Raw genomic sequence first — 27,600 nt, 5'->3', positions numbered from 1 at the left:
TCCCAACAGTTTACTACTGGGTTGAACAAACTCGTGCCGAATGTTCGTGGCCGGGCCTGTTATTCGATATTAACTCTTCGTGTGCAGTGAGCTGCCTCCAGAATCCTACCCTAATGTTCCCTTCCTTTCCCCGTGACACAGGATCGACCTGGCAGTGTTGTTGGGGAAGCAGCCCTCAGTGTCGGAGAATGAGCCAGCTCCCCTGGACACCTCGGCTTCGCCCACGCTCTCTCAGCCTCTGGTGTTCAACAACTCCAAGCAGCATCCAGTCTCGCAGCCGTCTCCTCCGACCACATTCCCACAGCACAACATGGTAAGCAGGGCCACGCTGGGCAGAGGGAGCCCTCAGACTGCTACTCAGTTTGGCTTTCGAACTGGCACACCTGAAGGAATGCGATGTATAGTACTCTTCCCTGAATCGCTGGGATTCAATTCCAGTCTGCAACTCCCTCCCGGGGGATATCTGTTATTCTGTATATAAACCCCACCGAACCCCCTCGATCAGATTCCAGTCTGTAACTCCCTCCCCAGGGGGGTATCTGTTATTCTTTATATAAACCACCCCGATCAGATTCCAGTCTGTAACTCCCTCCCGGGGGTGGGGGGGTGGGGGATCTGTTATTCAGTACATAAACCCTCCCCGAACCCCCTCGATCAGATTCCAGTCTGTAACTCCCTCCCAGGGTATCTGTTATTCTGTATATAAACCCCCCGAACCCCCTCGGTCAGATTCCAGTCTGTAACTCCCTCCTAGGGTATCTGTCGTTCTGTATATAAACCAACCTGAACCCCTCGATCAGATTCCAGCCTGTAACTCCCTCCCCGGGGGGGTATCTGTTATTCTGTATATAAACCCCCCCCCGAACAGATTCCAGTCTGTAACTCCCTCCCCGGGGGGGGGGTATCTGTTATTCTGTATATAAACCCCCCCGAACCCCCTCGATCAGATTCCAGTCTGTAACTCCCTCCCCGGGGGGGTATCTGTTATTCTGTATATAAACCCCCCCGAAACCCTCGATCAGATTCCAGTATGTAACTCCCTCCCGGGGTATCTGTTATTCTGTATATAAACCACCCCGATTCCCCTCGATTAGATTCCAGTCTGTAACTCCCTCCCGGGGGGGGGGGGGGGGGGGTCGTATCTGTTATTCTGTATATAAACCCCCCCGAACAGCTTCCAGTCTGTAACTCCCTCCTAGGGTATCTGTTATTCTGTATATACCCCCCCCCCCGAACCCCCTCGATTAGATTCCAGTCTGTAACTCCCTCCCCGTGGGGGGGGGGGGGGGGTCTTATCTGTTATTCTGTATATAAACCCCCCCGAACAGCTTCCAGTCTGTAACTCCCTCCTAGGGTATCTGTTATTCTGTATATACCCCCCCCCCCGAACCCCCTCGATTAGATTCCAGTCTGTAACTCCCTCCCCGTGGGGGGGGGGGGGTCTTATCTGTTATTCTGTATATAAACCCCCCCGAACAGCTTCCAGTCTGTAACTCCCTCCTAGGGTATCTGTTATTCTGTATATAACCCCCCCCCCCCCCCCCCGAACCCCCTCGATCAGATTCCAGTCTGTAACTCCCTCCCCGGGGGGTATCTGTTATTCTGTATATAAACCCCCCCCCCCCCCCGAACCCCCTCGATCAGATTCCAGTCTGTAACTCCCTCCCGGGGTATCTGTCATTCTGCATATAAACCCCCCCGAACTCCCTCGATCAGATTCCAGTCTGTAATTCCCTCCCCGGGGGTGTATCTGTTATTCTCTATATAAAACCCCCCCGATTCCCCTCGATCAGATTTTAGTCTGTAACTCCCTCCCGGGTATCTGTTATTCTACATTTAAACCTCTTGATAAGATTCCAATCTGCAACTTGTATTCAGGTATTGGTTATTTTTTATGTAAAGTGCTGAAGAACTGTTCTGAAGAAGGGTCATTTTCTCTCCCTCGATTCTGCCAGACCTGCTGAGTTTGTCCAGCGGTTTCTATTTTAGTTTGTTTTCCGGCATCCACAGTTCTTTGTTTTCTTTTGTTAACTGATTTCTGTATTCCCACTTCACTGACATTCCCAACATATCTCAATCTTCGGTGTATTCCCTGCAACTGAGAAAGCAGTCAAAGCCTTCCGAAACTTCCCCATTTTTTAAATGGAGGAAGTGCTTGGGTTTTTGGGAAGTATTTCATTTGAACCAGTCCATGCAGAGCCTTAAAGACAGATGAGGAGCCTTCGTCCCTGATGTCCGGGACATTACAACTTGTCTCTTTATTCTTCCTCCCTCTCTCTGTCTCAATCTCTACCCCATCTTTCCCACAGGTCAGCATGCTGAGTAAGAACTTCGGGGATGTCGGTGAGCCCAAGGGTGGCAGCACTGCAGGATCGCAGTTGCTGGAGCAGCTGAAGACAGCTCAAGCGCTGGCCCAGTTAGCTGCCCAGCACACTCAACCCACCAATAACGCTGCCTCCTCCTGGGACATGGGCCCCACGTCGCAGCCGTCAGCACTCAGCCATTTTGGTAAGAGCTGGATCGACTGTGTGTGTGTGTGTGTCTGTGCAAGAGAAGGTGGAGTATCCATACCCTCACTAGCAGGGAACTGAAACTGAATGGAACAGCAGCCCAGCTCTGCAAAACTGCATTGACTGCTTGAGTAGGAAAACCAGGGGGAGAGATTCCAAACTAAAGGCTACAATTCTAAAGCGACAATAGGCGCTCAGGGACCAGAGTCGGGGTGGTATGGATTCACTGGGTGTCTCTACACGCCAGCGGTTCAAGAAGGCAGCTCACCACCACCTCCTTGAGGGGCATTTAGGGAAGGATCAATGAACACTGATCCAATCAGCAATGCCAATTTCCAGTGATTGAAGAGGTTTATAAAAGCATGAGAGCTGAGGTGAGAAGCAGGCATCTATTCCCTGAGATAGGGGAGTTCAAAACTAGAGGGCACATTTTAAAAATGAGAGGACAAAGATTTAAAAAGGACCCCAGGGGCAACTTTTTCAATACAGAGGGTGGTTCGTGTGCAGAATGATCTGCCAGAGGAAGTGGTAAATGCAGATGCAGTTATAACATTTAAAAGACATTTAGATAAGTACATCAGTAGGGAAGGTTTAAGAAGCATATGGGCCAAATGCAGGCAAGTGGGACTAGTTTAGCCTGGGAAACTTATTCGGCATGGATAAGTTGGGCCGAAGGGTCTGTTTCCATGCTGTATGACTCTGTAAGAGGCTGATTTTTGATATGCAAGAGTATGGTGGGGTGGGTTACATTCATTCCAACCAGCTTTAATCCTATCGGATAGCAGGGCACACTCAAGGGACTGAAGGGCCTGCTCCACACATGTGCATGTTAGAAAGAGAGAGAGAGGTTCTTCCTGAGGGTGTGTCAGTGCTGACTGGGTGTCTCCATTTGGAATCCAGAGTTGAAAAGCCAAACAGAATCTTCAGTCCACAGCGCCTTTGGTCAGAGGCAGTCCTACTCCAACTCCAGTATGATGGAAGTCTTCATCCCCAGCAAGCAGCCGACGGCAGCACCAAATTCCCCACTGCAGAGCAAAGCCGGCACTACCCAGGCATCTCCCGGATCCTCGGAGAACCAGTCCTCTAGCCCCCAGCCTGCACAGCAGAAACTGAAGGCACAGAAGAAAAAGGCTTCTATTGCTTCAAAGGTAAGCATTGACTGTGTGGTAAAAAGGCAGTAACTGAGTTTGATTTATTGTCACAGGTGCATGTTTTTTGTGTATTATACAGGCATATTGTACCGTACAAAGTGCATCAGATAGCAAAATACAGTGTTTCAGCTGCAGAGGAGTCAGGAGAGATCAGAATTGATGTTTAAGAGGGCTGTTCGAAAGTCTGATAACAACAGAGGAGAAGCTGTTCTTGAATCTATTCGTAGATGTGTACAAACTTCTGTATCTTATGCCTGACGGAAGAGGGTGGAAGCGAGTATAACCAGGATGGGAGGGATCTTTGACTGTGTCGGTTGCTTTCCCAAGGCACTGGGAAGTGTAGATGGAGTCAATGGATGGAAACCTGATTTTCGTGATGGACTGGACCGAGTTCATGACTGTCTTGTGGCCTTGGGGAGAGTAGTTTCTATACCAAGCTGTGATGTATCCAGATAGGATGCTTTCTCTGGTGCATCTATAAAAATTGGTGAGAGTCATTGTGGACATTTCCTTAGCCTCCTGAGGAAGTAGGGACATTGTTGTGCTTTCTCGACTGTCACGTTGATGTGGGGGGACCAGGGCAGACTGTTTGTGATCGTCGCTCCCAAGAACGTGTCCATCCCCACCTCAACGTCACTGATGCAGGCAGGAGCATTCTGCTCCCTGTAGTCCATGATCGGCTCCTTTGTTTTGCTATTGTTGATGGAGAGATTGTTACTTTTAAACACCGCGCTGCTAAGCATTCTGTCTCTGTTCTGTACTCCGCCTCGTCGTCATTTGAGATCTGACCTACGACAGTGGTATTGTCAGCAAAGTTGTAAATAGAGTTGAAGTGGAATTTGGCCGCATGGTCGTGAGTGTATAAGGGGTGTAGTCGCAGGCTGAGTACGCAGCCTTACAGGGCACCAGTGTTGAGGATTATCACGGAGAAGGTGCTGTCCCCATCCTTAATGATCGCAGCTACGGGCCAGGACGTCAAGGATCCTGTTACACAGGCGGGAGCGGGAAGTCGAGAGATGGGTTCATTGGGAATTATGGCGTTGAAGGCAGTTTTGCATTCATGCAGCATCTAACATCACTTTCGGTGCTGCCCTGGCCCCCCCCACCCACCCACCTACCGCCAGCACCACCAACCAAAGGGGGCACTTTACAGCGAATCATTTGCCTTTTGAAGGGTAATGTGTGTTGCAGTTCAGTTCTTGCCATCAAACAGGACGTAGTGGCACAGTGTATCGTTACACCTCACCAGGGTAACTAATGGACCCTCAGCTATTCCTGAGTGGTCATAGATGTGAAATGCTTTAAAAACTGTGCACAGTTTTCCAGTTTCTTGCAGAGCCAGACTGACAACACAGACCAGGTTTCTGTGCTTTAACAGAAATGACTGCTTAAGGCAAATATATTTTAGCTGCAGGTAACCAATTAAGCCATTGGTATAATCTTCCAAGAGATTAAAATTTCTACAAGTTTGTAAAACTCTAATCCTCTGATAACACATCCTGAATGTGTACAGATGTAGACTGAGGAGCGGGGGGGAAAGACATGGGTTTTAAGGACTGAGGGAAAGACTGAAAAGGCAGTTCAGTAATTCGGGTCCACAGCAATTGCTAAAATTCCCTAACGCTTTAGCTGCTTCGCAGTCTCCCTTTTCTAGATGCTTGTACTTTTTTTTGCAAAAGGCACTGGGTGACTCACTTATCAAGTATGAATATTTACCTGGCCCCTGAAGCCTGCTGCACCTTTCAACAAGACCGTGGCTGTTCTTTGCATGGACTCAGCTCCTCTTAACCGCCTGCTGACTAGAACCCTGAATTCCTTTACAGTTCCAAAATCCAGCTTTGCCTTAAAAACATTCAATGAGGTAGCCTCAACTGCTTCACTAGGCAGTGAATTCCATAGATTCACAACCCTTTTGGTGAAGAAGTTCCTCCTGAACTCAGTCCTAAATCTGCTCCCCTTTAGTTTGAGATCATGCCCCTCTCTTTCTAGGTTCACCAACCAGTGGAAACTGCCTCCCTGCTTCTGCCTTTATCTATTCGCTTAATTGTATATGCCAGTTTCCATAAGATACCCCTCATTCTTTTAAATTCAAATGAGTACAGTCCCAGTCTGTTCAATGTCTCCTCATTAGTCAACTGTCTCAATTCTGGAGCCAGTCTAGAGAACCTCCTGCTTTAAATTCCATCTTTCTAGCAATGAAAGACAATATCGCATTTGCTGGCTACCTTTAGACTTGCAATGTTCTGTGTAGAATGAAAACAGCTTCCATCTACCTCCAGAGTTTCTACCAAAATATTCACACATCTCTTCACCCCCCACCACCACCCAACCAAGAGAAAAACTGTTTACATACTGGAGAGCAAATCCCACTGTTGCTGGCAACTAGAAGGCCTTTGTCATCATATAACTGGTCACTAGTCCACTAACCAATCAGCTACCTGTTGCAAGCCAAAGTTCCCTTTGTATACCCTCTTCCTGGACTGGATGTCACTTGCCAAACAATCCCGTGTGCGTTAATAGCTGTACTAACCACCAAGTTAGAATAATCAAGCCCTTGGTGTGGTTTGTTTACACTTGCTGGAAGTGACTTGCATTCATATGCAAAGACACATGCTCTGCAAACAAAAGGGATATGCTCAAGCCTTGAGCCCTTTTTAAAAATTATTTAGGAGTTTGGAGAGCCCAAAGCGGAACGGCATTGAAGAAATATAGCATTTGCGGAGAGAAAAACACTTCGAGTCCAGTAGGGTTACATGAAGTGTTTAAAACATTAACCTTGCCTTTTTTACTCTCCGCAGATGCTGCCCCACGGGTTTCTCCCAGGATTTTCTGTCTTTGTTTCAGAATTCCAGCATCTGAGCTTTGTTTTGAGCTGGGGAGCCTGTAGTGCCTCGTTGCTTCCTCCTCGGCAACATCAGAGTCAGTTTGCCAACCAATGAGCACACTTTCTTCCTCCATCTTCTCTCTCCCCCCCCCCCCCCCAAAAAAATGAGGAAAACTGTTGTGAAATTTGCCCACCTCTTTCCCTAGTGAGTGAAAGGTGAATAGCCTCAGCAGCTTTCAGCAAGGATATCACGTTGCCATTTGTGAGAACTTGCTTATATAGAGTCAGCTGCTACCTTTTAGCCATGAAAGAATTTGCTAAAAGCCTAGTACGTAACTGGTGCAGTAAGGCTTTGAATGTTCTGTAGGAGTGTATCTAAGTGACGGACTATTCTGCTGGACTCTGTAAAAAATGTCAGCCATTTCATTCAAACTTTTCTGCTCTCCCCTTGCTCCACCCCTCCCCTCTCTTTAGATCCCATCTTCTGCTGTGGAGATGCCTGCCTCAGCAGACATTGCGGGGTTAAACCTGCAGTTTGGGGCCCTGCAGTTTGGCTCTGAGCCCATGCTATCAGAGTATGAAGCTACCCCAACGCCCAGTGTGCCAGTGAGCCAGCCCCAGAGCAGCCCCTACACCAGTGCTGTAAGGTGAGTCCGTGCACATTCGAATACTTTTCCATTCCTGCGCAGGGCGTGACCGCAGCTTAGCACGTTCGGTTGAATCCTCTTCGGCTGGGGCTGACCTTCCTGCACACCGAATGACAATTTACGCTGACAATTGGCGCTCCGCTGTATTCAAGACTTTGCAAACATTGTGGCAGTCTGGGAAACTGGGACACAACTCAGGTTTGCACTGATGAACTTCACGTTACCTTTGCATCAGTGCCCCGGTCGCGCATCATCTCCAATAAGAGAGCTTAATAAATTGATATATCCACACACCATTGACCAGAAACTGAACTGGCCCAACCACTGGGCTACGGGATTAGGTCAGAGGCTGAGAGTTCTGCAGTAACTCTCATCTTGGACCCCCCGCCCCAAAAAAAACCTGTCCACCACGAGCAAGGCACAAGTTAGGAATGTGGGGGGAACACTCCCTACCCACCTGGATTAATATAGCTCTAAGAAGCTCAACACCATCCAGGCCAAAGCAGCAGCCCCTGCTTGATTGGCACCACATCCACAAACATTCATTCCCCACGTCGCCTATGCTCAGTCACGACAGTGGGTACCATCCCCCGGAGTATCGCAGCAACTCCCAACTCTCTTCGGACAGCCCCGTCCAAACCAGTGACCTGTACCCACTGGAAAGACAAGGAAAGCAGATAGAAGGGAGCACCACGCCCTGCAAGCTCCCATCCGAGCCGCTTCCCCTGCCCACTCCCCACCCTAGCTGTCCACGCGCTCTCTCGCCTTGTTAGAAATATACTGGTGGTTCTTCAGTGTCACTGGGTCGGAATCTAACTGCCTTCCAGGGAGAATGCACCTCGTCACCGTCTTCTCAAGGGGCAATCCGAGCTTGGCAATAAGCAAGGAGCCCAGCCAGCAATGCCCACGTCCTGCAAACAAATAAAAAGAAAACATCCTGCTGTTCCCTCTTGCCTTGTATGTGATTAGTCGGCTTCTCTACCATTTACCCCCAGTGCCTTTGTTTCGCACGACTCACATCTCTACCACTTGCCCCCAGTCACTGTGGCAGTAGCTTGTTACACCTCTCCTGTTCTCTCGTAGTGAGTCGTCCTCATCGACAATCCCTTCTAATCAGAGCCAAGAATCGGGATACCAACCCAGCACAATCACCACCTCGGCATTCACAACCCAGAACAGTGCCCCCGGGCCACAGTACGAGCAGAGCTCCAACCAGCGGGCAGCGTACTCGAATTCCCTCTCCTCCTCTCCTCAGAAGGACCTGACACAAGCCAAGGTAATCAGCACTCAGCCCTGACATTGCGGTTTCTGTCTTTCACCCCTCCCTCGCTTCGTCTCCCTTTCCTTCCTCCCACCTTGCCTCCCATTCCTCCTCTCTCACCCACCCTCTCTGGTTTCCTCTCCATTTCCTTCTCTACCTTCAACCCTTCACCCAACACATACACACAACCCCTGTTCCCCTTCCCTTCCTTCTCTCTCCCGTTCCTTTTCTTCCTGCAGTACCCCCTCTCTTTTTCTTTCCCTTTGCTTCCCCATCTTGCCTTCATTTTGCCCATTCCCTGTCCCTTTTCTCCCACACCTCCAGTCCCTCTGTCTCCATCCTTCCCTACCCCTGTGCCTTTGATTCCCACCACCTCACCCCCTCTCCCTTTCTTTTTCTCACCTTTCCACGCCCCCTCTCCTGACCTTTTCCCTCTTCTAACCCCCTCCCACCCACTCTGTCCTCTCTACCTCTTACCCCATTCCCTCCTGCCCTTTTTTTTCCCGCTCTTGCCCTACTTGCTGAGACGTGTCGCTGGAGTGCTGAACTGTGATCTCTTTTTACAGAATGGCTTCAGTACGATACAGACGTCACAGTCCATCGAAGGTGAGTTTGGGCTTCGAACCTTTGGGGTTCTCCTTCTAAACCATGAAGTGATTTGAAGCTGCAAATTATGAAGTTGGTGGGATTTGGGCAGAGACTGACTCTGGGGAAGGGGGCTGGGGTTGTGGGAGAATGAGGGAGACTCGCTCCGGCAGGGTGAGGGGAGTTGTGGGAGAATGGGGGAGACGCACTCCCACAGAGAGTGGGGGAGCCTAATAATAGAGATGTGAAGGGAGGGGGAGGCTGGAGAAACATGAGGGAGAAAAGGGCAGAAGGACAGGGTTGGTTGGGGTGTGCGGGGGCGGTGGGCAAGGTGAGTCAAGAGTAGACCAGGAGCTGGCTCATATGAAACAGAAGAACATGGGGCGGTAGGGTCAAATGGTCTGTTTCTGAGTTGGTAACAGCCTCTGGTTACATCAGTTTGGCAACCATCAGCTCCAATTTTTCCCACAGCGGGTTTTGGCTCTCTCAGAAATGAGCAACCTCACAGGTGAGGCGACTCACGGAGAGGGGCGTACGGGGCCACCTGCGCTCGGCTAACCCTTGTCTCCTGTTTTGTGCAGCTGCAGCTGGTTCTGCAGTGAAGTCTGACTCGCCTGCAGTCCCCAGCATGGCTTCACTCTCGAATGCAGTATCTGCATCGTCACTACTAACATCAAACAGCCAGCACCCTGCAGGGCTGGCCAGCCTTAGCCACACCGAGGAGCTACCAAGCACGACTACCCCACAGCAGAGCAGGTAAGCAACTCATCTCGGTTCCCCAGCCAATCTTACAGTGCGTCCTTGCAGTCTCATTCCACCTCAGAAGGTGGGAAGGCACCATTTCTTGTGCTGTCAAGTCCGTATCGACACTCTACAAGAGCCAGGCCTGTTGTATGTGTGCACTGCCTTGGAGAGTTCACATAAAAGGCCTTTTGTGTAGTGTCCGTGTACAATGTTGTGACTCTGCCTGACGGTGTGTCTCTTTATGGTTTGGAAGCTGCCCGCTTCCCAAAAATCAGTAAGTTTGTGGTGAATTGGACTTCCAAACTTGTGTTTAGTCAGGTTAAGTAAATAACTCTCAGGGTTCGATCAGTCCCAGCTGAGGGAGTGGTGACCAGACCGTAAGCATTGGCATGTGACAATCCTGCCCCCTCGATCAGCCTCTACCTTGTGTATCTCAACGAGATGGCTCCACGATGTTTCTGAACCGTGGTGCATCAGACCATTTTACCAAACCCCTCCCTTCACCCTCGTCCCATGAACTGCCTCCGAAGCACATGCTGAAATGACAGATTCCACGCTGTGAAGGGTACTTCGGGTGCAGCCTGGCCAAAGCCCGGTGTGGCTGCAACGTAGTGTCTCCCTCCTCTAGTATGCAGTGCAACCTCATTTTCTGATGCGTTCCTTGTACGAGTGTGCACTCGGCTCTCACTTGTGTGCGCGTGTGTCTTGCTCCCCCTCTGTGGCACAGGAGCACTGCCATCTCCCAGCCTTGTCCAGCATGTGCCAACATGTCATCCCCCCCCACCCCCAAAAACCCATTAATCCTCCCCAGTTTTGGGGCCACCCAGACCCTGTGCCCTCCAACCAGGTACTGCTGTAAAATCCCTCCTGGTAGGAATGTGTAGCTGGGTCCTGCCAGTTACAAGGATGTTGCCAAGGTGGGAGGGTTTGAGTTATAGGGACAGGCTGAATAGGCTGGGGCTATTTTCCCTGGGGCACCGGAAGCTGAGGGGTGACCTTGTAGAGGTTTATAAACTTGAGCGTTAGTCGGGTGAATAGACAGGCCTTTTCCCCTGGGTAGAGGAGTCCAAAACTAGAGGAGCATAGGTTTAATGTGAAGGGAAATGATTTAAAAGGGACCCGAGAGGCAACTTTTTCATCCAGATGGTGGTGTGTGTATGCAATGAGCTGCCAGAGGAATTAGTAGAGGCTGGTACGATTACAGCATTTACAAGGCGCCTGGATAGGTACGTAGGAAGAATTCGGGGGATATGGATGAAATGCAAATGGGACTAAATTAGTTTAGGATATCTGGTCGGCACAGATGCGTTGGGCTGAAGGGTCTGCTTTTGTACTGTACACCTCTATGATTCAATGACATGCCCTGCTGTCCACCTCTAACGTCTACTTCTTTCTCCCCACTTTTTTTGTCTTTCAGCACCGCATCAACCCAACAGAGCAGCAATCTCTCCTCTTCCTCAGGGCGCTCTTCAACTTCAACCCACTTGGTAAGTTCTTTTGCTTCTTTCACAAAAAAAAATGCCCTTGATAGTCTTTCTCTTGGAAGCGTGCAGCCGTCCGGCCTTGATCTCCATCAGGAGCTGGCCCTGGCTCATAGGTAGATGAACTACTGTAATGGCTTGTCTTAGCCCACGCTACCCCCATCTGCTCAGTAATGGGTTATTTTGGGGCAAAGTTTAGTAACTTGCCTTACAAGTTGATTCTGCGTTGAGGAGGACTGCCACCCTGTAGGTCAACGCTTCTTGCCTGTTCCCAAAGACCCCTGGAGAGGGTAGGCCACTGAAGTCCTTGGGGTCATGGGTGCACCCACAGCATCATGGTGCGAGGGAATGCCAGGGATTTGGACCCAGCGACAGTGGAGGTTGCTGGGGTATCTGGATTTGTTGCAAGGTGGCCAATCATCCCATTGACTCCATGCTGGCTCTCAGTTGATGCTTCCCCACAGCTACTGACTGCATGTTCCCCTCAAGCGCCAATCCGATTTCCCTCGGAAATCATTCATTCACTTCCCCGTTCCCTTGCGACACATGTGGCGATGTGTGCACAGGGAGATGGATGCTTGGGCAGGTACATGCATGGGCACACGGAGACGGGTACACGCACACTTTCCAGGCTGTTATCACCCACCACCAAAAGCGTTCTACCTCGCATCACTGTCCACATCTTTCGTGCAACGCCCTGCATCCCTCTATCTGACCTCGAACCTTTTGCCATCTTGTACACCTCGATCCAATCTCCCATCAATCACTTTTTTGCCCTGAGGACAACAATGCATCTCCATCTGCACCTTGTCTCTTCCTTTATGTCACGGGGTCAGCTGCGTCAGAAAAATGGTCACTCCGGCTAATGTTGAGGAAGTGTGACTGTGAAAGTGGTATGGTGGCTCAGTGGTTAGCACCTCTACCTCACAGTGCCAGGGACCCGGATTTGACTCCACCCTCGGGCAACTGAGTTTGCACGTTCTCCCTGTATCTGCGTGAGTTTCCTCTGGGTGCTCCAGTTTCCTCCCACAGTCCAAAGGTGTGCGGGTTAGAGTGGATTAGCCAGGCTAAGTTGCCCTGTAGTGTCCGGGGATGTGCAGGTTGGGGTGGATTGGCCGTGGGAAATTGTCCCATAGTGTCCAGGGATATGCAGGTTAGAACATAGAACATTACAGCACAATACAGGCCCTTCGGCCCTCGATGTTGTGCCGACCTGTCGTACCAATCTGAAGCCCATCTAACCTACACTATTCCATATACGTCCATATGCTTGTCCAATGATGACTTAAATGTACCTAAAGTTGGCAAATCTACTACCGTTGCAGGCAAAGCGTTCCATTCCCTTACTACTCTCCGAGTAAAGAAACTACCTCTGACATCTGTCCTATATCTTTCACCCCTCAATTTAAAGTTATGCCCCCTCGTGCTCGCAGTCACCATCCTAGGAAAAAGGCTCTCTCTATCCACCCTATCTAACCCTCTGATTATTTTAGGGTGGGTCAGCCATGGGGAATGCATGATTACAGGGATGGGGTATATGGGTGGAATGCTTTTCAGAGGGTTGGTGTGGACTCAATGGGCTGAATGGCCTGTTTCCACTCAGTAGGAATTCTATGAAGACTTTTCCCCACAGAGAGAGAAACTGGGGCGAGAGATGTGGGTGTGGCTGTGCAAAGGGATCTTTGTATTGAGAGAGGGTGGGCAGGACTGAGACTACACCAGTTAGTAAAAGTAGCCAGATACACTGAGGAAGACCTTTGCAGCAGGAGGTGTAGAGCATAGGGATGTATAGACTATTTAAGAGAGAGATGGGGAAGCATTCCATTCAGAGGGTAGTCAAGCTGTGGAGGCCAGGTCACTGAATATATTCAAGAAAGCAGTCGATAAATTTGTAGGTATTAACGGTGTCAGGGAGTAAAGTAAGAAGGCAGCAATGTGACAGTGTGAAAGGGGATCAAGCAGGAGACTATAGGATGGTGGAGCAGTCTCCAAAGGGCCAAATGACCTAGTTTCTGTGTTCCTGCAGGATGTTCAGGGTGACACAGGGCTAGTTCTCAGATTGCCACACTGGATATAAAATGACTGACTGTGTGAACTGGGCAGGCAGGTATTTAGTTCTCCAGGTGGATGTCAATGATCATCCCCAGTGCATAGCTTTGCTCATCGCCTTTTTGAATCTTTATTTAGTCTAGACACACTCATCTGTCTGCTGAACTCATAAGTCAAGAGCTGTAGTAAGCGTCCTTAGCTAATCTCTAACTGTTGTTGAACAAAAGCTCTTTTGCAACGGCACAGATTTTTAACAGATGCTGATGCTTGTGGGAGTTGGCGTCTGTTCGCCCAGACATTTCTTTTCCCCGTGTGTTGCTTGTTGCTGGCCTTGTGTTTTCCTTGTGACTCCATACTCCCAAGCCCCTCTAAGTGTCCAGTTTGCTGAGGTCCGCCACAGTCTCTCCTCTGGCCTCTTCAGGCTATAGAGTCGTACAGCACAGAAACCGTCCATTCAGTCCAACTCGTCCATGCCGACCAGATATCCTAAATCAGTCTAGTCCCATTTGCCAGCATTTGGCCCATATCCCTCTCAACCCAGTACGTGTACCATTCAGGTGCTTCATATGTGTTGTAATTGTACCAGGCTCCTCCACTTCCAGCAGCTCATTCCATATGTGCACCACCCTCTGTATGTGAAAAAAGATGCCCCTCAGTTCCCTTTTAAAACTTGCCCTTCTCAACTAAAACCTATGCCCCTCTAGTTTTGGACTCCTTCCCCACCCAATTCCAGTCACTTGTCCACAGTTTGAGGCCATGCCTGCAATTGCTTGGGGCCCTAAGCTCGAGAATTCTGCCTCGTAAACCCCATCCACGCTCATGGTCTCACAGCCCTCCTTTTTCTAAAGGGGGTGGATGACGGGCACAGTCTGCACAGATATGCTGCAAAGCTAAATACAAGGGAGCTCCCCCTGCACCAGCTCAGGTTGAGATTGGCGGGGGCAGGCAGGTTAAAGAGTGGTGTTTGCCTCAGTCTGAATTCATAGAATCATAGCTTCCCTACAGTCTGGAAGCAGGCCATTCTGTCTATCGATCCCACACTGACCCTCCAAAGAGCATCCCACCCTATTCCTGCAGCCATGCATTTCCGATGGTTTAATCACCCTAGCGTGCGCGTCCCTGGGCAACGGGACAATTTAGCAGAGCCAATCCACCCTAACCTGCACATCCCTGGGCACTGTGGGGCAATTTAGCACGGCCAATCCACCCTAACCCGCACATCCCTGGGCACTACGGGGCAATTTAGCACGGCCAATCCCACCCTGACACCCACATCCCTGGGCGCTAGGGGGCATGCCCGATCCAACCGAACCTGCGCATCTTTGAACTGTGAGAAGAACACCTGAAGAGGAACTGAACACCCAGAAGAAACTGATACCAACCACAGGGAGAATGTGCAAGCTCCGCACAGTCACCTGAGGATGGGATTGAACCTGGGTCCCCAGCGCTGTGAGACAAGAGTGCTAACCACTAGGGCACTGTGTTTCAGGGCACCGTACCGTGGGGTGGGGTGGGACTGGTGCCTTGGTGAAGGGACTGGAGAGGCGGGGTGTGTGGAATGAAATGTGTGTGTTGGAAGTCTCGTGATGTTTTTTTAAACCAGGTTTATTCAGTTTTTGAGTGACCTCCTGCAGTGGGCTCACTGTGTCTCTCAATCTCCCTGTTTCTGGTCTCTGTACAGCACACAAGTGTGGAAAGTGAAGCGTGCCTCCACTCGTCCCCCAGCACTTTCGCCACAGCAGCCAGCACAGTGTCGGTGGCTCCATCATCCAGCGTCTCCAACACCCTGGGGAGTGTGAGCAGCCTGAATCTGAGTTTGGTCAGCAACTCCACTGTGACAGCTGCCTCCCGCAGCTCTCTAGCAACAACGTCAGGTAACGGCGAGCAGGGGAGGGGGTGTGGGGAGGAGGGAGGGTGGTAGTGCAGGTTCAGCAGCCTGGGGGCACGGATTAAGGACCACTGCTCTCACCTTCTGGGCCGGTAGCTCCCACTGTGTGGCGGCCCAAATCTAGTGCTCCTTTAAACCAAGGGAAGCCTAACTCCCAGCGAGACCCCAGGCAAAATGCAGATTGACGTTGAAAAGGCAGTTTTAATATTGCTGCTGCTTCCATCTCTGCAGCCTCTGTTGTGCCACCCACCTCGCCCATTTCCTCCTCCCTGTCTGTCTTGCCCCCTCACCCTTTTCACCTCACCCCCTGGTCTGGCCTACATGTGACTCCAGACCCACAGCAATGTGGTTGACTCATAACTGCCCTCTGGGCATTTAGGGATAGGCAACACCCTCATCCCACGAATGAATAAAGCGAAAAAGGCTTTGAAGTGCTCGATCGTTAGATGGCAGAGCTGGCTGAATGGCCGCCCCTTGTTCCTGTGATTCTGTCCTAGCGCTCTGTATGGAAGAGAGTCACACACCTATCAAGTTCCAGGCTCCTCCTCGGATGGGAGCCCCCCTCGTTTTTAAGCCCTGCTCCCTCAGTTCTGGTCTCTCCCGCACGGGGAAACATCCTCCAGGCATCCATCCTTGGGATCCCCTTCCATTTTGATGCAATCGCCTCTCCTTCCTCCAAAGAATCAGCTTCCTGCGATTTCCATGCTGCTGCCCAGGTCAGCATCCATTGCTTCACCCTTAAAGGCGATGCTGCTTTTGTCTTCTGCTGGGGAGAGCTGTGCTATCAGAAGGCCATCAGGAGTGGGCGGCATGGTGGTCACTGGTTAGCACTGCAGCCTCACAGCGCCAGGGACCCAGGTTCAATTCCAGCCTCTGGTAACAGTCTGTGCGGAGTTTGCACATTCTCCCCATGTCTGCGTGGGTTTCCTCCGGGTGCTCCAGTTTCCTCCCACAGTCCAAAGATGTGCAGGCTAGGTGGATCGGCCGTGCTAAATTGCCCAGTGTTCGGGTGGGTTATAGGGGGATGGGTCTGGGTGGGTCGCTCCAAGGGGTGGTGTGGGCTTGTTGGGCCGAAGGGCCTGTTCCCACACTGTAGGGAATCTAATCTTTAAAAAAAAGTGTGCCACACTGCTGTGGGTCTGCATCTGTGTGTAGCTATACCAGGAGAAGACAGCACATTCCCTAAAGGACACAAATAAAAATGCAGCTGGCTCACTCTGGTCTCTCAGTTTCATGGTCACTGTGACTGAGGTTAACCTTTTTATAAATTCAGTAATTATTTTGTTTTGAGTTTAAATTCTGTCTGTAACCCAGTGCTGCCCCTGTCATGGGAGGGTTTGGATAATGTAGTGAGAGCTCTGTTCCTAAACCCATGCTGTCCCTGTCCTGGGAGTGGGGGGGGGCAACCAGTATAGAGAGAGCTTTACTCTGTATCTAACCCCCTGCTGTCCTTGCTCTGGAAATAGTTGATTGAAGTGAGGGTGGGTGCTGGTGGTAGTGGAGGAAGCTTTACTTTCACTTTAAGAGTAAGGGAAGGTTTACTGTGTGTCTAACATCTAACCGAGAGTGTTGTTTTGGGATATTCCTCTGTAATCCACGTGAATTAGATGGTTGGCAGCGTTTGCTTTTTGCTGTTGAATTATGACCCGACAGTGACAGCATTTAATGGTATTGATTTTCAGGGAAGGCCCCTCCCAATCTTCCCCCAGGGGTTCCACCGTTGCTGCCTAACCCATACATTGTGGCACCAGGACTGCTTCCCGCATACCAGGTGAGGAACGTGTTTCTAAAAATAACTAACAGCGTGCGCACAGGTATCACTGCTCTGTAAAACAGGAACCACCTGGTGATATCGTTCCCTAATTCAATGCCAATACACAGACTCCTGATGCCTGATCAAGGGCCTGTCCTGCAAATAACTTCTGTAATAGCAACTAGAAAGTCAAGTCCAGGGGATGGTGCTGTGGTTTCGCCCGAGCCCTTTCTGTGAAGGCTGGCACTGAAGACCAGCGCTAGGTGGCATTCGGTTCACCCTTTGGTAACATCTGATTCAGCCCGGGCCATTGGATGTGGTCCGATAGACAGAAGGATTTAGATGGAGGTCACCCAGCATCTCTGTCTGCCTTGTGTCAGTCTTTCCCCCTCGCTCGCTTGCGGCATCTCTGCAGGCCCCCTCCCCATCCACAGTGCTGCCCCTAAATCAGACGGATTATAAGAGTGAGGCAGGAATTAGATATCCTGTTGTCTTGGCCTCTTTCCTCACTGCCAACAGAGTTGAGTTGAATGATATCTCGGGCTTGTCCCCGGGCAAATTCTGTTAACATTCTCTTTGTCCCAGCCTCAGGTGTATGGCTATGACGATCTGCAAATGCTTCAGACGAGGTTTCCTCTGGTGAGTGTTTGATCTCTCCTGTTCTCTATCCGTTCCTGGAACATCCTGGCTTTTGAAAAAATAAAGAACTGTGGGTGCTGTAAATCAGAAACAAGAAACAGAAAATACTGGAAAAGCTCACTTCTGAGGAAGGGTCATTTGACCTAAGACGTTAACCTCTGATTTCTTCCTACAGATGTTGCCGGACCTGCTGAGCTTTGCCAGCAACTTGTTCTTGTAACATCCCAGTAAATCTCTTCTGAGCCCACTTTAGCTTAATTATGTTGTTCCCATCAGAGGGTGACCAGAACTGCACGCAGTACTCCAGAAGGGAACTGGCAGTCACTATTAAACTTGTTTCTGATTTTTCTTTCATTTAATAAAGTTCTGCCATGGTGGGATTTGAACCCACGTCCCCAGAAGATTAAGATGGGGCTATGTGTCACCGCTGCCTCCCCATTTGACGTTGGCCATAAGGAAGGTAGCGTCAAAGCACTGGAAGGTGCAAGGGCACTCGGTCGGACTGTAGGGGCCAATGTGCTCTCCCTGCCAGGGAAGCCACGCTCTGAGCCTGCCCGACGACTTGTTTTGGCGCTGTGTACCACGTTATTGGCATGGCACGCCACAAGCTCCTGACTGAATGTCTTAACTATATGCGGTCTCTCTTTCAGGACTATTACGGGATTCCGTTTGCCGCTCCCACCACCCCGATCACTGGAAGGGAAGCCAGCCTGACAAATAACCCATACTCTGGTAAGGGACTGGTGCGCACGTGCTGGGGGGGGGGGGGGCTGCAGGGTCAAACCGTCAAGGAGCATCGCCAGTAACCACAAACTTTGTTTGTTCTCTCCTCCTCACTCCTATCCTGTCTGTCCCTCTTACCCCACCCTTTCTCCCTCTTTTTCCCCCACACCCACCCATCACCGTCTCTCTCTCGGTATCTGTGCCTGTCTCCTCCATCCACTTCAACCCCCAGGGGACCTGACGAAGTTTGGCCGAGGAGACGCCTCCTCCCCTGCCCCAGCCACTACGCTGGCGCAGCCTCAGCAGAACCAGACACAGAGCCACCACACCACGCAGCAGACCTTCCTGAACCCGGCCTTGCCACCTGGCTACAGCTACACCAGCCTGCCGTACTATGCCGGCGTGCCTGGCCTCCCCAACACCTTCCAGTACGGACCCGCCATGTTCGCTGTGAGTACTGTCCCAGAGCCGGGTGGGGCAGCTGATGGCGGGGCGGGCGGGTGCTGCCTGTCAATGGAGGGGGGGGTGGTATGTGGGGGGAGGAGAGCACGCGCGACGTCCATATTCCTGAGTAGTGGGGATTGGACCACTCCAGCTTTTCCATCGTTCCCGAGTTTGAGAGCCCACGGCAGCTAGCCCAGCCAGGGAGGGGCTGAATGGCCACCTCCTACACTTCTAAATTTCTCTGGCTCATCCCAGCCTCACTTCCTATCTTAAAAGTAAATAAAAATATGAACATTCTGGTAGCAATCTGGAAAACTCCACTTGTGTTTTTGGTCTTGATAACCTTATCACCCAATTGCAGGCAGGTTTATTTTTCAAAAGGTCAGGTCAACAGACGTAGATTCCAAGACCTTCGAAAAGAGACTGTTCCAAACTGTCACGATAAAATATGTTCAGTGGCTTTTTTTATCAGTGAGGGGGGCTGGGAATTAGAAGGACGGGTACACACGCTAACCAGGAGGGCTTCTCAAACTAACCTGCACAGGCTCAGTTGCCTCTTGCGTTCGCTAACTGAAAGCATTAATGTTGTTGTTCCTCTCCATCCTGCGATTTCACATTTTTAGTCCACACTTGACTTCCACCCCCATGGAATTGTGCACAACTTGCAAAAGGCCCTTCAACCCGTTGAGCCCGTACCAAGCGAAAAGCTGTACTGTTCCCGTTTTCCTGCTTGAGGCCCATAGCCTAGCAAGGGTTTTCTTTCGATTCATTCCCGGGATGTGGGCGTCTCGACATTGATTGCCCGTCCCTAATTGCCCAGAGCGCTGTTAAGAGTCAGCCCCATTGCAGTGGGTCTGGAGTCAAGTGTAGGCCCAGACTAGGTAAGGATGGCAGTTTCCTCCCCTGGAGGACATTGGGTCTTTTTCCTGACAGTCAACAAATTTCAAGTGCTTGTCCATGTTCTTTTTTTAAAAGCTGTGAGGTTTCCTGCCTCTTGGGCAGTCATTGAGCCATACGACACAGACAGACCCTTCAATTGAACCAGTTCATGCCAAACATAATCCCAAGCTAAACAAAAATCTTTCTCCTCCTGTTAAAAATGTAGTCTTGAAATCCCCCACCCTAGGGAAAAGACACCTGCCATTCTCCTTGTCTAAATCTCTTATGGTTTTATAAACCTCTATAAGGCCAGCCCTCAACCTCCTATGCTCCAATGAAAGAAGTCCCAGCCTATCCTGCCTCTCATTATAACTTAGACCCTCTATACCCTGCAACATCCTGATAAATCTCTTCTGAACCCTCTCCAGCTTAACAATATCCCTCCTATAACAAGGACCTCAGTGGTTAGCACGGCTGCCTCATAGCACCAGGGACTCTGGTTCAGTTCCACCCTCAGGTGACTGTCTATGTGGAGTTCTGTTCCTCCTGGTGCTCTGATTTCCTCCCACAGTCCAAAGATGTGTAGGCTAGGTGGATTGGCCGTGCTAAATTGCCCGTAATGTTCAGGGATGTGTAGCTTAAGTGGGCTATAGAGGGAATGGGTCAGTATGGGATGCTCCTTGGGTTGGTGTGGACTTGATGGGCCGAAGGGCCTGTTTCCACACTGTAGGGATTTTACGAAGTCTATGAAGAAACCAGAACTGAACACAGTGCTCCGAAACTCATTATGATCCTGAAGCAGTGTGAACAGTTCTCCCAGCCTAAACCGAGACTGTCTCAAACCCAAGGCATCTAGGGAATGTTTGCTAAAGCTGTACAAGGCACTTGTCAGGCCACTGCTGAAATAGTATGAACAGTTTTGGGAACCTGTATCTAAGGAACAATAGACTGGACGTCTGCAGCAGTCCCAAGAAAGTTCACTCAGCTGATCCCAGATATAGAGGGACCTGTCTTATGAGGAGAGGTTAAGTTGTTTGCGCTGTAGTCATTGGAGTTTGGAAGAATGAGAGGCGGTCTTATTGAAGCAGGCAAGATTGTTCGGGGGAAATTGACAGGTGAGATGTGGAGAGGTTATTTTCCCTTGTGTGGGAGAGGCTAGAACCACAGGGGCACCATCTCGGTGTGAGCGTCACCCATGGAAGACAGATGAGAAATTTCTTCTCTCTAAAGGGAATGAATCTGTGGAATTCTTTACTGCGGAGTTCTGTCTGGGTCATTAAGTATAAGGCAGAGGTTTTTGATCAGTGAGGGGATCAACAGTTAGAGGAAGAAGGCAGGAGGATGAGGTTGAGAAACATGATTGAATGGCGAGGTAGACCCGATGGGCCAAATGCCCTGATAGTTTGCCTGTATCTTTTGGGACACATGGCCAACTCTGCTTAGACTCAGGACTGAGAGAGTTTTATTTAAATCAGGAAGGGAATGGGGGGAAAGGCAGGAAAGTGGGAGTTATGGACAATGGGATCAATCACAATCTCATTGAATGTCAGTACAGACTTGATGGAACTAATGGCTTCTTTCTGCTTCTGTGTCCGACGGAACAATCCCCTCGAATACTTGCTGCAGGGCTGATGGTAGCTCAGTGGGATCGTTCCACATTTGCCTCAGTGAAAGTGCAGCGAAGGCCCACCATGTTAATCGTCCACTCACGAGTGGCCAACATTGCTGGTAGAGAGTATTTTTCTTGCAGACCTGTCTGTGATTAGGGTGGGAGGGGTTGGAATAATCGCTTTTAACCAACCTGTTAGGGTAATGTGCCCTCTGGCTCCATGCTGTCTGCGTGTCTCGATGTTTACCAAGTGCAGGACCCTCACTTGGAAGCCCAGCTGACTGGTAATCAGGTGTGTCTTACTCATTCCCCCCCCAGGTGCCTCCCACGTCGTCGAAGCAGCATGGTGTGAACGTGAATGCCCCAGCCACTGCGTTTCAACAGGCGAGCGGCTACGGAACCCATGGCTACAGCACGGGTAAGTGAGAGTGTCTCGTTAACACAGCTACGTCGGATGCTCCAAGCTCCGAGAGGGGCAAGCTTACAGACTTGTCAGATCCAGCCGCTCCCGCCAGGTTCGCCCGCTGATTGATTGATTGTTTTTGACCCTGGGGCCTCAAGCGACGTTGAGCTGGTTTCAACTCCTGCGGTTTTGGCAATGTCAGGTTCAAACCACATTCAACCCATTCCCATAGCGTTGTCCACCTCTGCAGCGCTGCCTCCAGGGAGAAACACTGGAGGTTCTTCAACCAGAGTAATAGTGACAATATGTGTCTTCCCCTCTCTCAACAGCCTAGCCTGGGAGTCCTCCTGGACTGCGTTCAGGTGACCAGCGGTAGCCCACGAGGGTTGTCCTTTCGCTGGGCATGGGGGCTCAGTATTTATGTCTCCTGTTTTAGAATCCTTCCCTCTCGGGCAGAACAAGCGCAGTCTGTGTAGTGTAGGGGTACAGTGTCGTTAGGGTGGCCCGTTCTGGCATTTGGCCCTCATTCGCGTGTGTGGGGGGGGTGCCATCCGTGCACAAGTTACCATGAAGGGGCTCTCTGTTTCCCACGATGACCCTCTGGTGAAGACACCCTATAGCTATCTTGCTTTTGGTCTCTCTCTGAGCAAGCAGCCCTAAGGCAACGTTACATTTTACCAGTGATGTGGAACCTGTCGCGTTTTCAGGAATCTCGCACGGCACTTTGTTTTTTTGTTTTTGAAGTTATTTTCCCAACATGTATTTTTCTGCCCCTAACTGCTCAAAGTGCTTTTAGAGTCAACCCCATCGCTGTGTGGGGTCAGGAGTGATGTGTAAGCCCACATCAGGTAAGGGCGGTAGATGCCTGCTCCATCCCCAACTCTTGGGTTCTTGTTTCCACAATCTGTGACTGCTGTTGCTGTTCCTCAAGAGTGGCTTCCAACACGAGACTTATAAGCGGAAGTAAAATCCTACCCTTGACCCGCTGTGGGATCCGAACCTGGATCACTAGCCCAGTGACATCTACCCGCTGCACTGTACCTCTTTCCTCCCCCACCCCCCACCATGAGCAAGTTGTTCACTGCACTTTGTTTTGGTGTTTTAGCTGGCGTGTCAGTGACTTCCAGCAACACGGGTGTCCCAGACATCTCAGGATCTGTGTACAGTAAGACCCAGCAGGTAAGCCGCACCGGAGAGTTTAAGCACCTCTCAGGGCACCGAGTGCGATCGAAGAGGCTTGCCCCCGAGTTCACTAGGGGGTCAGGAAGGAAGGCGCGCTCTCTCTGATTTGCATTAAGGGCGTGCCTACTCTTTATTAGTGACCCCCCCCCCCCCCCAAAACGAAAGCAGAAACCCAGGAGGCAATCCTCGCACCCCCGTGTCAATATATTCAGGCTGAACAAGTGGGATTTAGCCCTGAAAAGTGCGAGGTGGTGCGTTTTCAGATGAGTGACTTGGCAAAGGAAGTCCATGGTGAATGCGGCGATGGGGATTGGTTGAAGTTTGTGTCCATAGATACTTGAAGCAGCAGGAGAGATTACGAAGGTGGTTCAGGGGGATGCGGGATATTTTCAATCCTGGCGCAGCATGTAAGAGCAGGGAAGTTACACTGGAGCTATGAAGGACTTTGATTGCAACGCAACTGGAGTACTGTGTACAGTTCTGGTCTCTAACGTGGGAAGGATGTGATTGCACTGGAGGGAGTGCAGAGGAAATTAACCAGGATGGCCTGCAGAGACTCGGCAACAGAGAGGGGCTGGGGTTGATTTTTCCTTCAAGCAGAGAAGACTGAGGGAGTCCTGTTTGACGTGTATTAAATGGAGGGACATAGGGAGAAATGTTTCCCCTTGGTAGAGGGGGTCATTAAGGTGAAGGGAAGGAGCATGCAGTTGCAAAGCAGTTTGAGGAGAGTAGGTACCTGGAACTCACTTCCTGAAAGGGTAGGAGAGGCAGGATCATTTATAATTCCCTCTGATGAAGGGCCTAGGCCCGAAACGTCAGTTTTTGTGCTCCTGAGATGCTGCTTGGCCTGCTGTGTTCATCCAGCTCCACACTTTGTTATCTCAGATTCTCCAGCATCTGCAGTTCCCATTATCTCTGGCTATTTGCTGGAGTGAGTGTTTAGAATAGTTGGATGTAAACTGGCTTGCAGGGCCAGTGAACAGAGTCTATAACAGGGGTTTGGTTTGGGGTTGAAGGGACCTGTATCGGTTCCTGTCCACTTTTTAAAAAAAAATTTTATGTTCTCCGAGTGCACGTTCTATCTATTTTCGCCTCTTAACTGCCCTTCCCCCATATCCTGCCTTGTCGGCCCCCCCACCTGCCTCCCTCTCTGTCTTGTCGGCCTGCCCCCCCCCGCCCCCTCCCTGTGTTCGCGCTCTCTCTCTCTTTCTCCCCTCCGTCAGTTCGTGTTCTTGTTTCTCCCCCACTCCACCTCCTCTGTTTGCTTGCTGTCTGTGCTTCTCCTCTCACGGCATCTCACTCACATTTACCTCCTGTTGCAGTCTTTTGAGAAGCAGGGCTTTCACACTGGAACTCCGGCTGCCTCCTTCAACCTGCCATCGGCACTGGGCAGTGCGGGCCCTGTGAACCCTGCCACCGCTGCCGGCTACCCTCCTCCATTCATGCACATCCTGGCGCCGCACCAGCAGCAGATGCACTCGCAGATCCTGCATCTCCAACAGGACGGCCAGGTATGTGGGGCGAGGGCCGCTCCTCACCTGTAGCTTTTACACCCAGTTCCACAAAGGAAACATTGGCCTTCTGTGGTGTCAAGTCCCCAGCCTGTTGCATTCTGGCTGGAGGCATTAAGCGTTGTCCTCCTTCCCATCGGGGGCTGAGTACTGCATCTGTGGCCCTTCGCTGGCAAGTTGCAGTGACTTGGTGACACAGGCGAACCGGTCTGAATTGCAGGCGTTGAGTTGTCAGGTGCCCTTTGGCAGCTGGCAGTGGTCACCTTGACCGTGACTCGCCGTCCGAGGGTCAGCGTCGAGGTGAAGGTGGGGGGAATCGCTGCCGTGTCGGAGGGTCAGTGGCATAGTCTTTCAGAATCTTTCAGAAATGTTCCCGTGGGCATCACTTGAAGAGGAGAATTTGGGGAAGGGGTGACCACGAGCATGACTTTCTCCCAAGCGTCCGGAGCCCCTCTTTTATTTCCTGACTCGCAATGCCTCAAGAAACAGCAAGTAAGGGGAGAAAAGCAGGTCACTTTTTATGGGAGATGCCCATGAGCAAATTGGCTGCCAGCCCTCCAATATTGCAGCGTTGTGGGACAGGCCGAGAGAGATTCTGCACAAATAAAAACCCCAGAGGTCTGATTTTTGAGGGGTTGTGGGGGGTGATGCTTTGCTTCGGAAAGTGTTAAATTGGGTTCGCTCAGCGGTAATTCGCACGGTTAATGATTTTAACATTTTTCTCTTTCTTTTCTTTGTTTGTTTGCTCCCCTGTCTTCTTTCTGCCCCCGCCACCCTCATTCTCAAGAGTGGAACAGGCCAGCGTACTCAAACCAGCAGCATCCAACAGAAATCGCAGGGGAATAAGTCTGCTTACAACAGCTCAGGCTACTGGGGTCCCAACTGAGCAGAGCGGGGGGCGAAGGGGGTCGCGACCTCCAACCCCTACCCGAACCCTGGCCGAATGGGGCCCCCTCTCCCTCCCCATCCAACCCTCCCTCACTTCCACAACAACACACACGCAGCCCCACCGCCACCAACGTACATACCCCTGCTTCAAAAAGGAAAGGAACCGAAACACACAGGTTTTGAGTTAGGAGTGTGACCCGTCTGATCTCTATTCCGTACCCATCCGTAACTCCCCCCACCCCCCCCCCCCCCACCCCAGCCCGTTGTCGTGGCCAGCTGACACTTAAAAGTGACAGAACATCCTAATGAAAATTACATAGCGAAAGATGAGAAATAATAAAGCTCTGCATTGTATATCTGTGATGCCCAACTTTACTGTTGTCTGTAATATAGAGTTTGTAAGTTCTCCTTTTTTCTGCATTCAGATTCCGAGATGCTTGTTTTTGTTTTTTTTTTTAAAAAAGAAAACTAAAAGAGAGAAACCCCCAGCCCCACCTCGCCTCTCCTTTCCAGTGCCCGTCCTGAAATTTCCGCTTCATCCAAACCCTGCCCACTCCCTCTCCCGATGAAGGAGCTTCTAAATGTAGAGTGAATTTGATTTAACTTCTCTTCCTTCCCTGCTCCCTGACATACGCGCGCACGCGCGCACCACACACACACACACACACACACACACACCACACGCGCACACAGACACACACCCCGCCCTGTACACCCATTCCCTACTTTCTTTAGGAACTTCAAGTGATATGAACATTGTGGTCTTTCTGGCTTATTTTGAGGTGTTTCTTTTGTACTGTGTTTCAACTCTGTGAGCAATGTATCTCTTGTGTATATATATAAAAACACAAAGAATTGTAGAAGGACCCAGTTTCTCACCTGCTGTTTTGGCTTTTTTTTTGTAATTAATTCCATGGCATAAAAAAGGAAACGCAAAAGTGCGTTGGACAACTTTACTCGCAATTTTTGTTTTGATTTATTGTTTTCCCCAGGTATGCTGTGACTGTTTGATCACCTTTGCATGCGCTCACCCTGCCTCAGACTCTCGCCTGGTGCACAATGCCAGTGCGCACTCAGCCACAATGGGCCCCACTGCGATGTCCCCCCTCCCCAGCTCTGTCACACACCCCCCCCCCCCCCCCCCCCCCCAGCTCTGTCGCCGCCCCTCTCCCTGATGCTGTCAGTTTGTCACCCTCTGGCTGGTTCTTCTCTCTTGTTGATATTGGGCACCTTTGTATTCTGCAACAGGGACACTGCCACTTTACCTCAAGAGTGCTCCTACCCCGTTTATCCTGTTCATTGCAGGCCAGCGTCCAGCAGTGATGAACTTACCGAAGCTCATTTGGTGAGTTAATTGCCCTGTTACCACTCGTCGCAATCCTGGGTGTAACTTGTGCCACACAAGTTTGGCCACTGAATGAAAGCTGGGTGGCACATCACTTCCGGTTATTCAATGTGATGGAACACGATCGCGCAAATCCGGTGCTTTGGTTTTTTAAACCGAAAAGCAATGCTGTTTATTACGTAGAAGGACACCACTAATATAACACAAGCCAAGCTACCTAAATACAGAAAGCAGCAAGATCCTAATGCTTGCAAATTTTCGCCTGTTTATCAAACGCCATCGTCTTACGGTGTCAATTCCCGAGTTTACTGATTTATCATCAAATCTTTAAAGTTCCTGTGGTATGGTCTGACGTGAGTGTTCTCAAAATTGAAAGTGTAGACTTTCTGAATCTTGTTAACATTCTGCTGACTTTTCTGACAAACTGTTTCTGGTCTGGAGGGTGCAGGTACCCATGTTTTATCAGTACAGCCTCCCTGACCTGTACTGCAGTAAGACAGTGTGTCTATTGTGCACCTGCCTGCTGAGAAGCTTCCAACCCCTTGTGGTTCTGGGGCCAAAACAAATCCTTGATCGTCCTAAAACCAAAAACGAGCCAATGGCCCTCACTCTCAAGTGGCGAACTGTGTGGTACAATTGTCTTTTAACACTCCAGAGATTCCCTGTCCACTTGACACCTCACTTGTGCAGATATGTCCAGAAAGACACATTTGTTACTCAAACACCCACATGCCACTAGTTTGAAATCCAGACTCGGAAAATTTTGTGTAAAAACCTGACACTTGTCAACACCCCTCTCCTCCAAAAAAGTTCAAATGTTCCTTTCAAAAGCAAGCTATTTATGTCATTATTAACAGTCAGCTTGACATTAAATTACACTCAGAACCAGTTGATGTTATCGCTGCGCAAGCCATATCCCAGAAATAAGTTTGTTTAGATTATACTTTGTTTCCAGTTTCAGCAAAGTTCTTGGGCTGCAGGTTCATAGTTCCTTGAAAGTAGTCACAGGTAGACAGGATAGTGAAAAAGGCACTTGGACGCTTGCCTTTACTGGTCACTGCATTGGGTTTTGGAACTTGCATCT

General features: G+C 50.4%; 1 protein-coding gene across 1 annotated transcript; it reads left to right on the top strand.

The window, feature by feature from the left end:
• The first annotated feature begins 205 nt into the window (after positions 1 to 205).
• Positions 206 to 25,412, top strand: ubap2l (ubiquitin associated protein 2-like). The gene is made up of 17 exons (XM_059642966.1): positions 206 to 313; positions 2,310 to 2,508; positions 3,411 to 3,658; positions 6,960 to 7,132; positions 8,216 to 8,408; positions 8,960 to 8,999; positions 9,560 to 9,734; positions 11,140 to 11,209; positions 14,934 to 15,126; positions 16,823 to 16,911; positions 17,485 to 17,532; positions 18,183 to 18,264; positions 18,488 to 18,705; positions 21,506 to 21,605; positions 22,696 to 22,769; positions 24,095 to 24,283; positions 25,071 to 25,412. The coding sequence occupies exons 1-17, from the start codon at positions 311 to 313 to the stop codon at positions 25,167 to 25,169; spliced, it is 2,193 nt and encodes a 730-aa protein (XP_059498949.1). The 5' UTR covers positions 206 to 310; the 3' UTR covers positions 25,170 to 25,412.
• Positions 25,413 to 27,600: the final 2,188 nt, after the last annotated feature.

The sequence above is a fragment of the Stegostoma tigrinum genome, chromosome 47, assembly GCF_030684315.1.
Source record: "Stegostoma tigrinum isolate sSteTig4 chromosome 47, sSteTig4.hap1, whole genome shotgun sequence".
In the NCBI taxonomy this organism is placed as follows: Eukaryota; Metazoa; Chordata; class Chondrichthyes; order Orectolobiformes; family Stegostomatidae; genus Stegostoma; species Stegostoma tigrinum.
This window is presented reverse-complemented; position numbering and strand designations above follow the sequence as displayed.

What these genes read in the sequence shown, in the direction of transcription:
- ubap2l (XM_059642966.1), top strand. An exon ending in AGGACCTGACACAAGCCAAG is followed by an intron (nt 8,409 to 8,959) that starts GTAATCAGCACT and finishes CTCTTTTTACAG; the next exon opens with AATGGCTTCAGTACGATACA. An exon ending in TTCAGACGAGGTTTCCTCTG is followed by an intron (nt 17,533 to 18,182) that starts GTGAGTGTTTGA and finishes TCTCTCTTTCAG; the next exon opens with GACTATTACGGGATTCCGTT.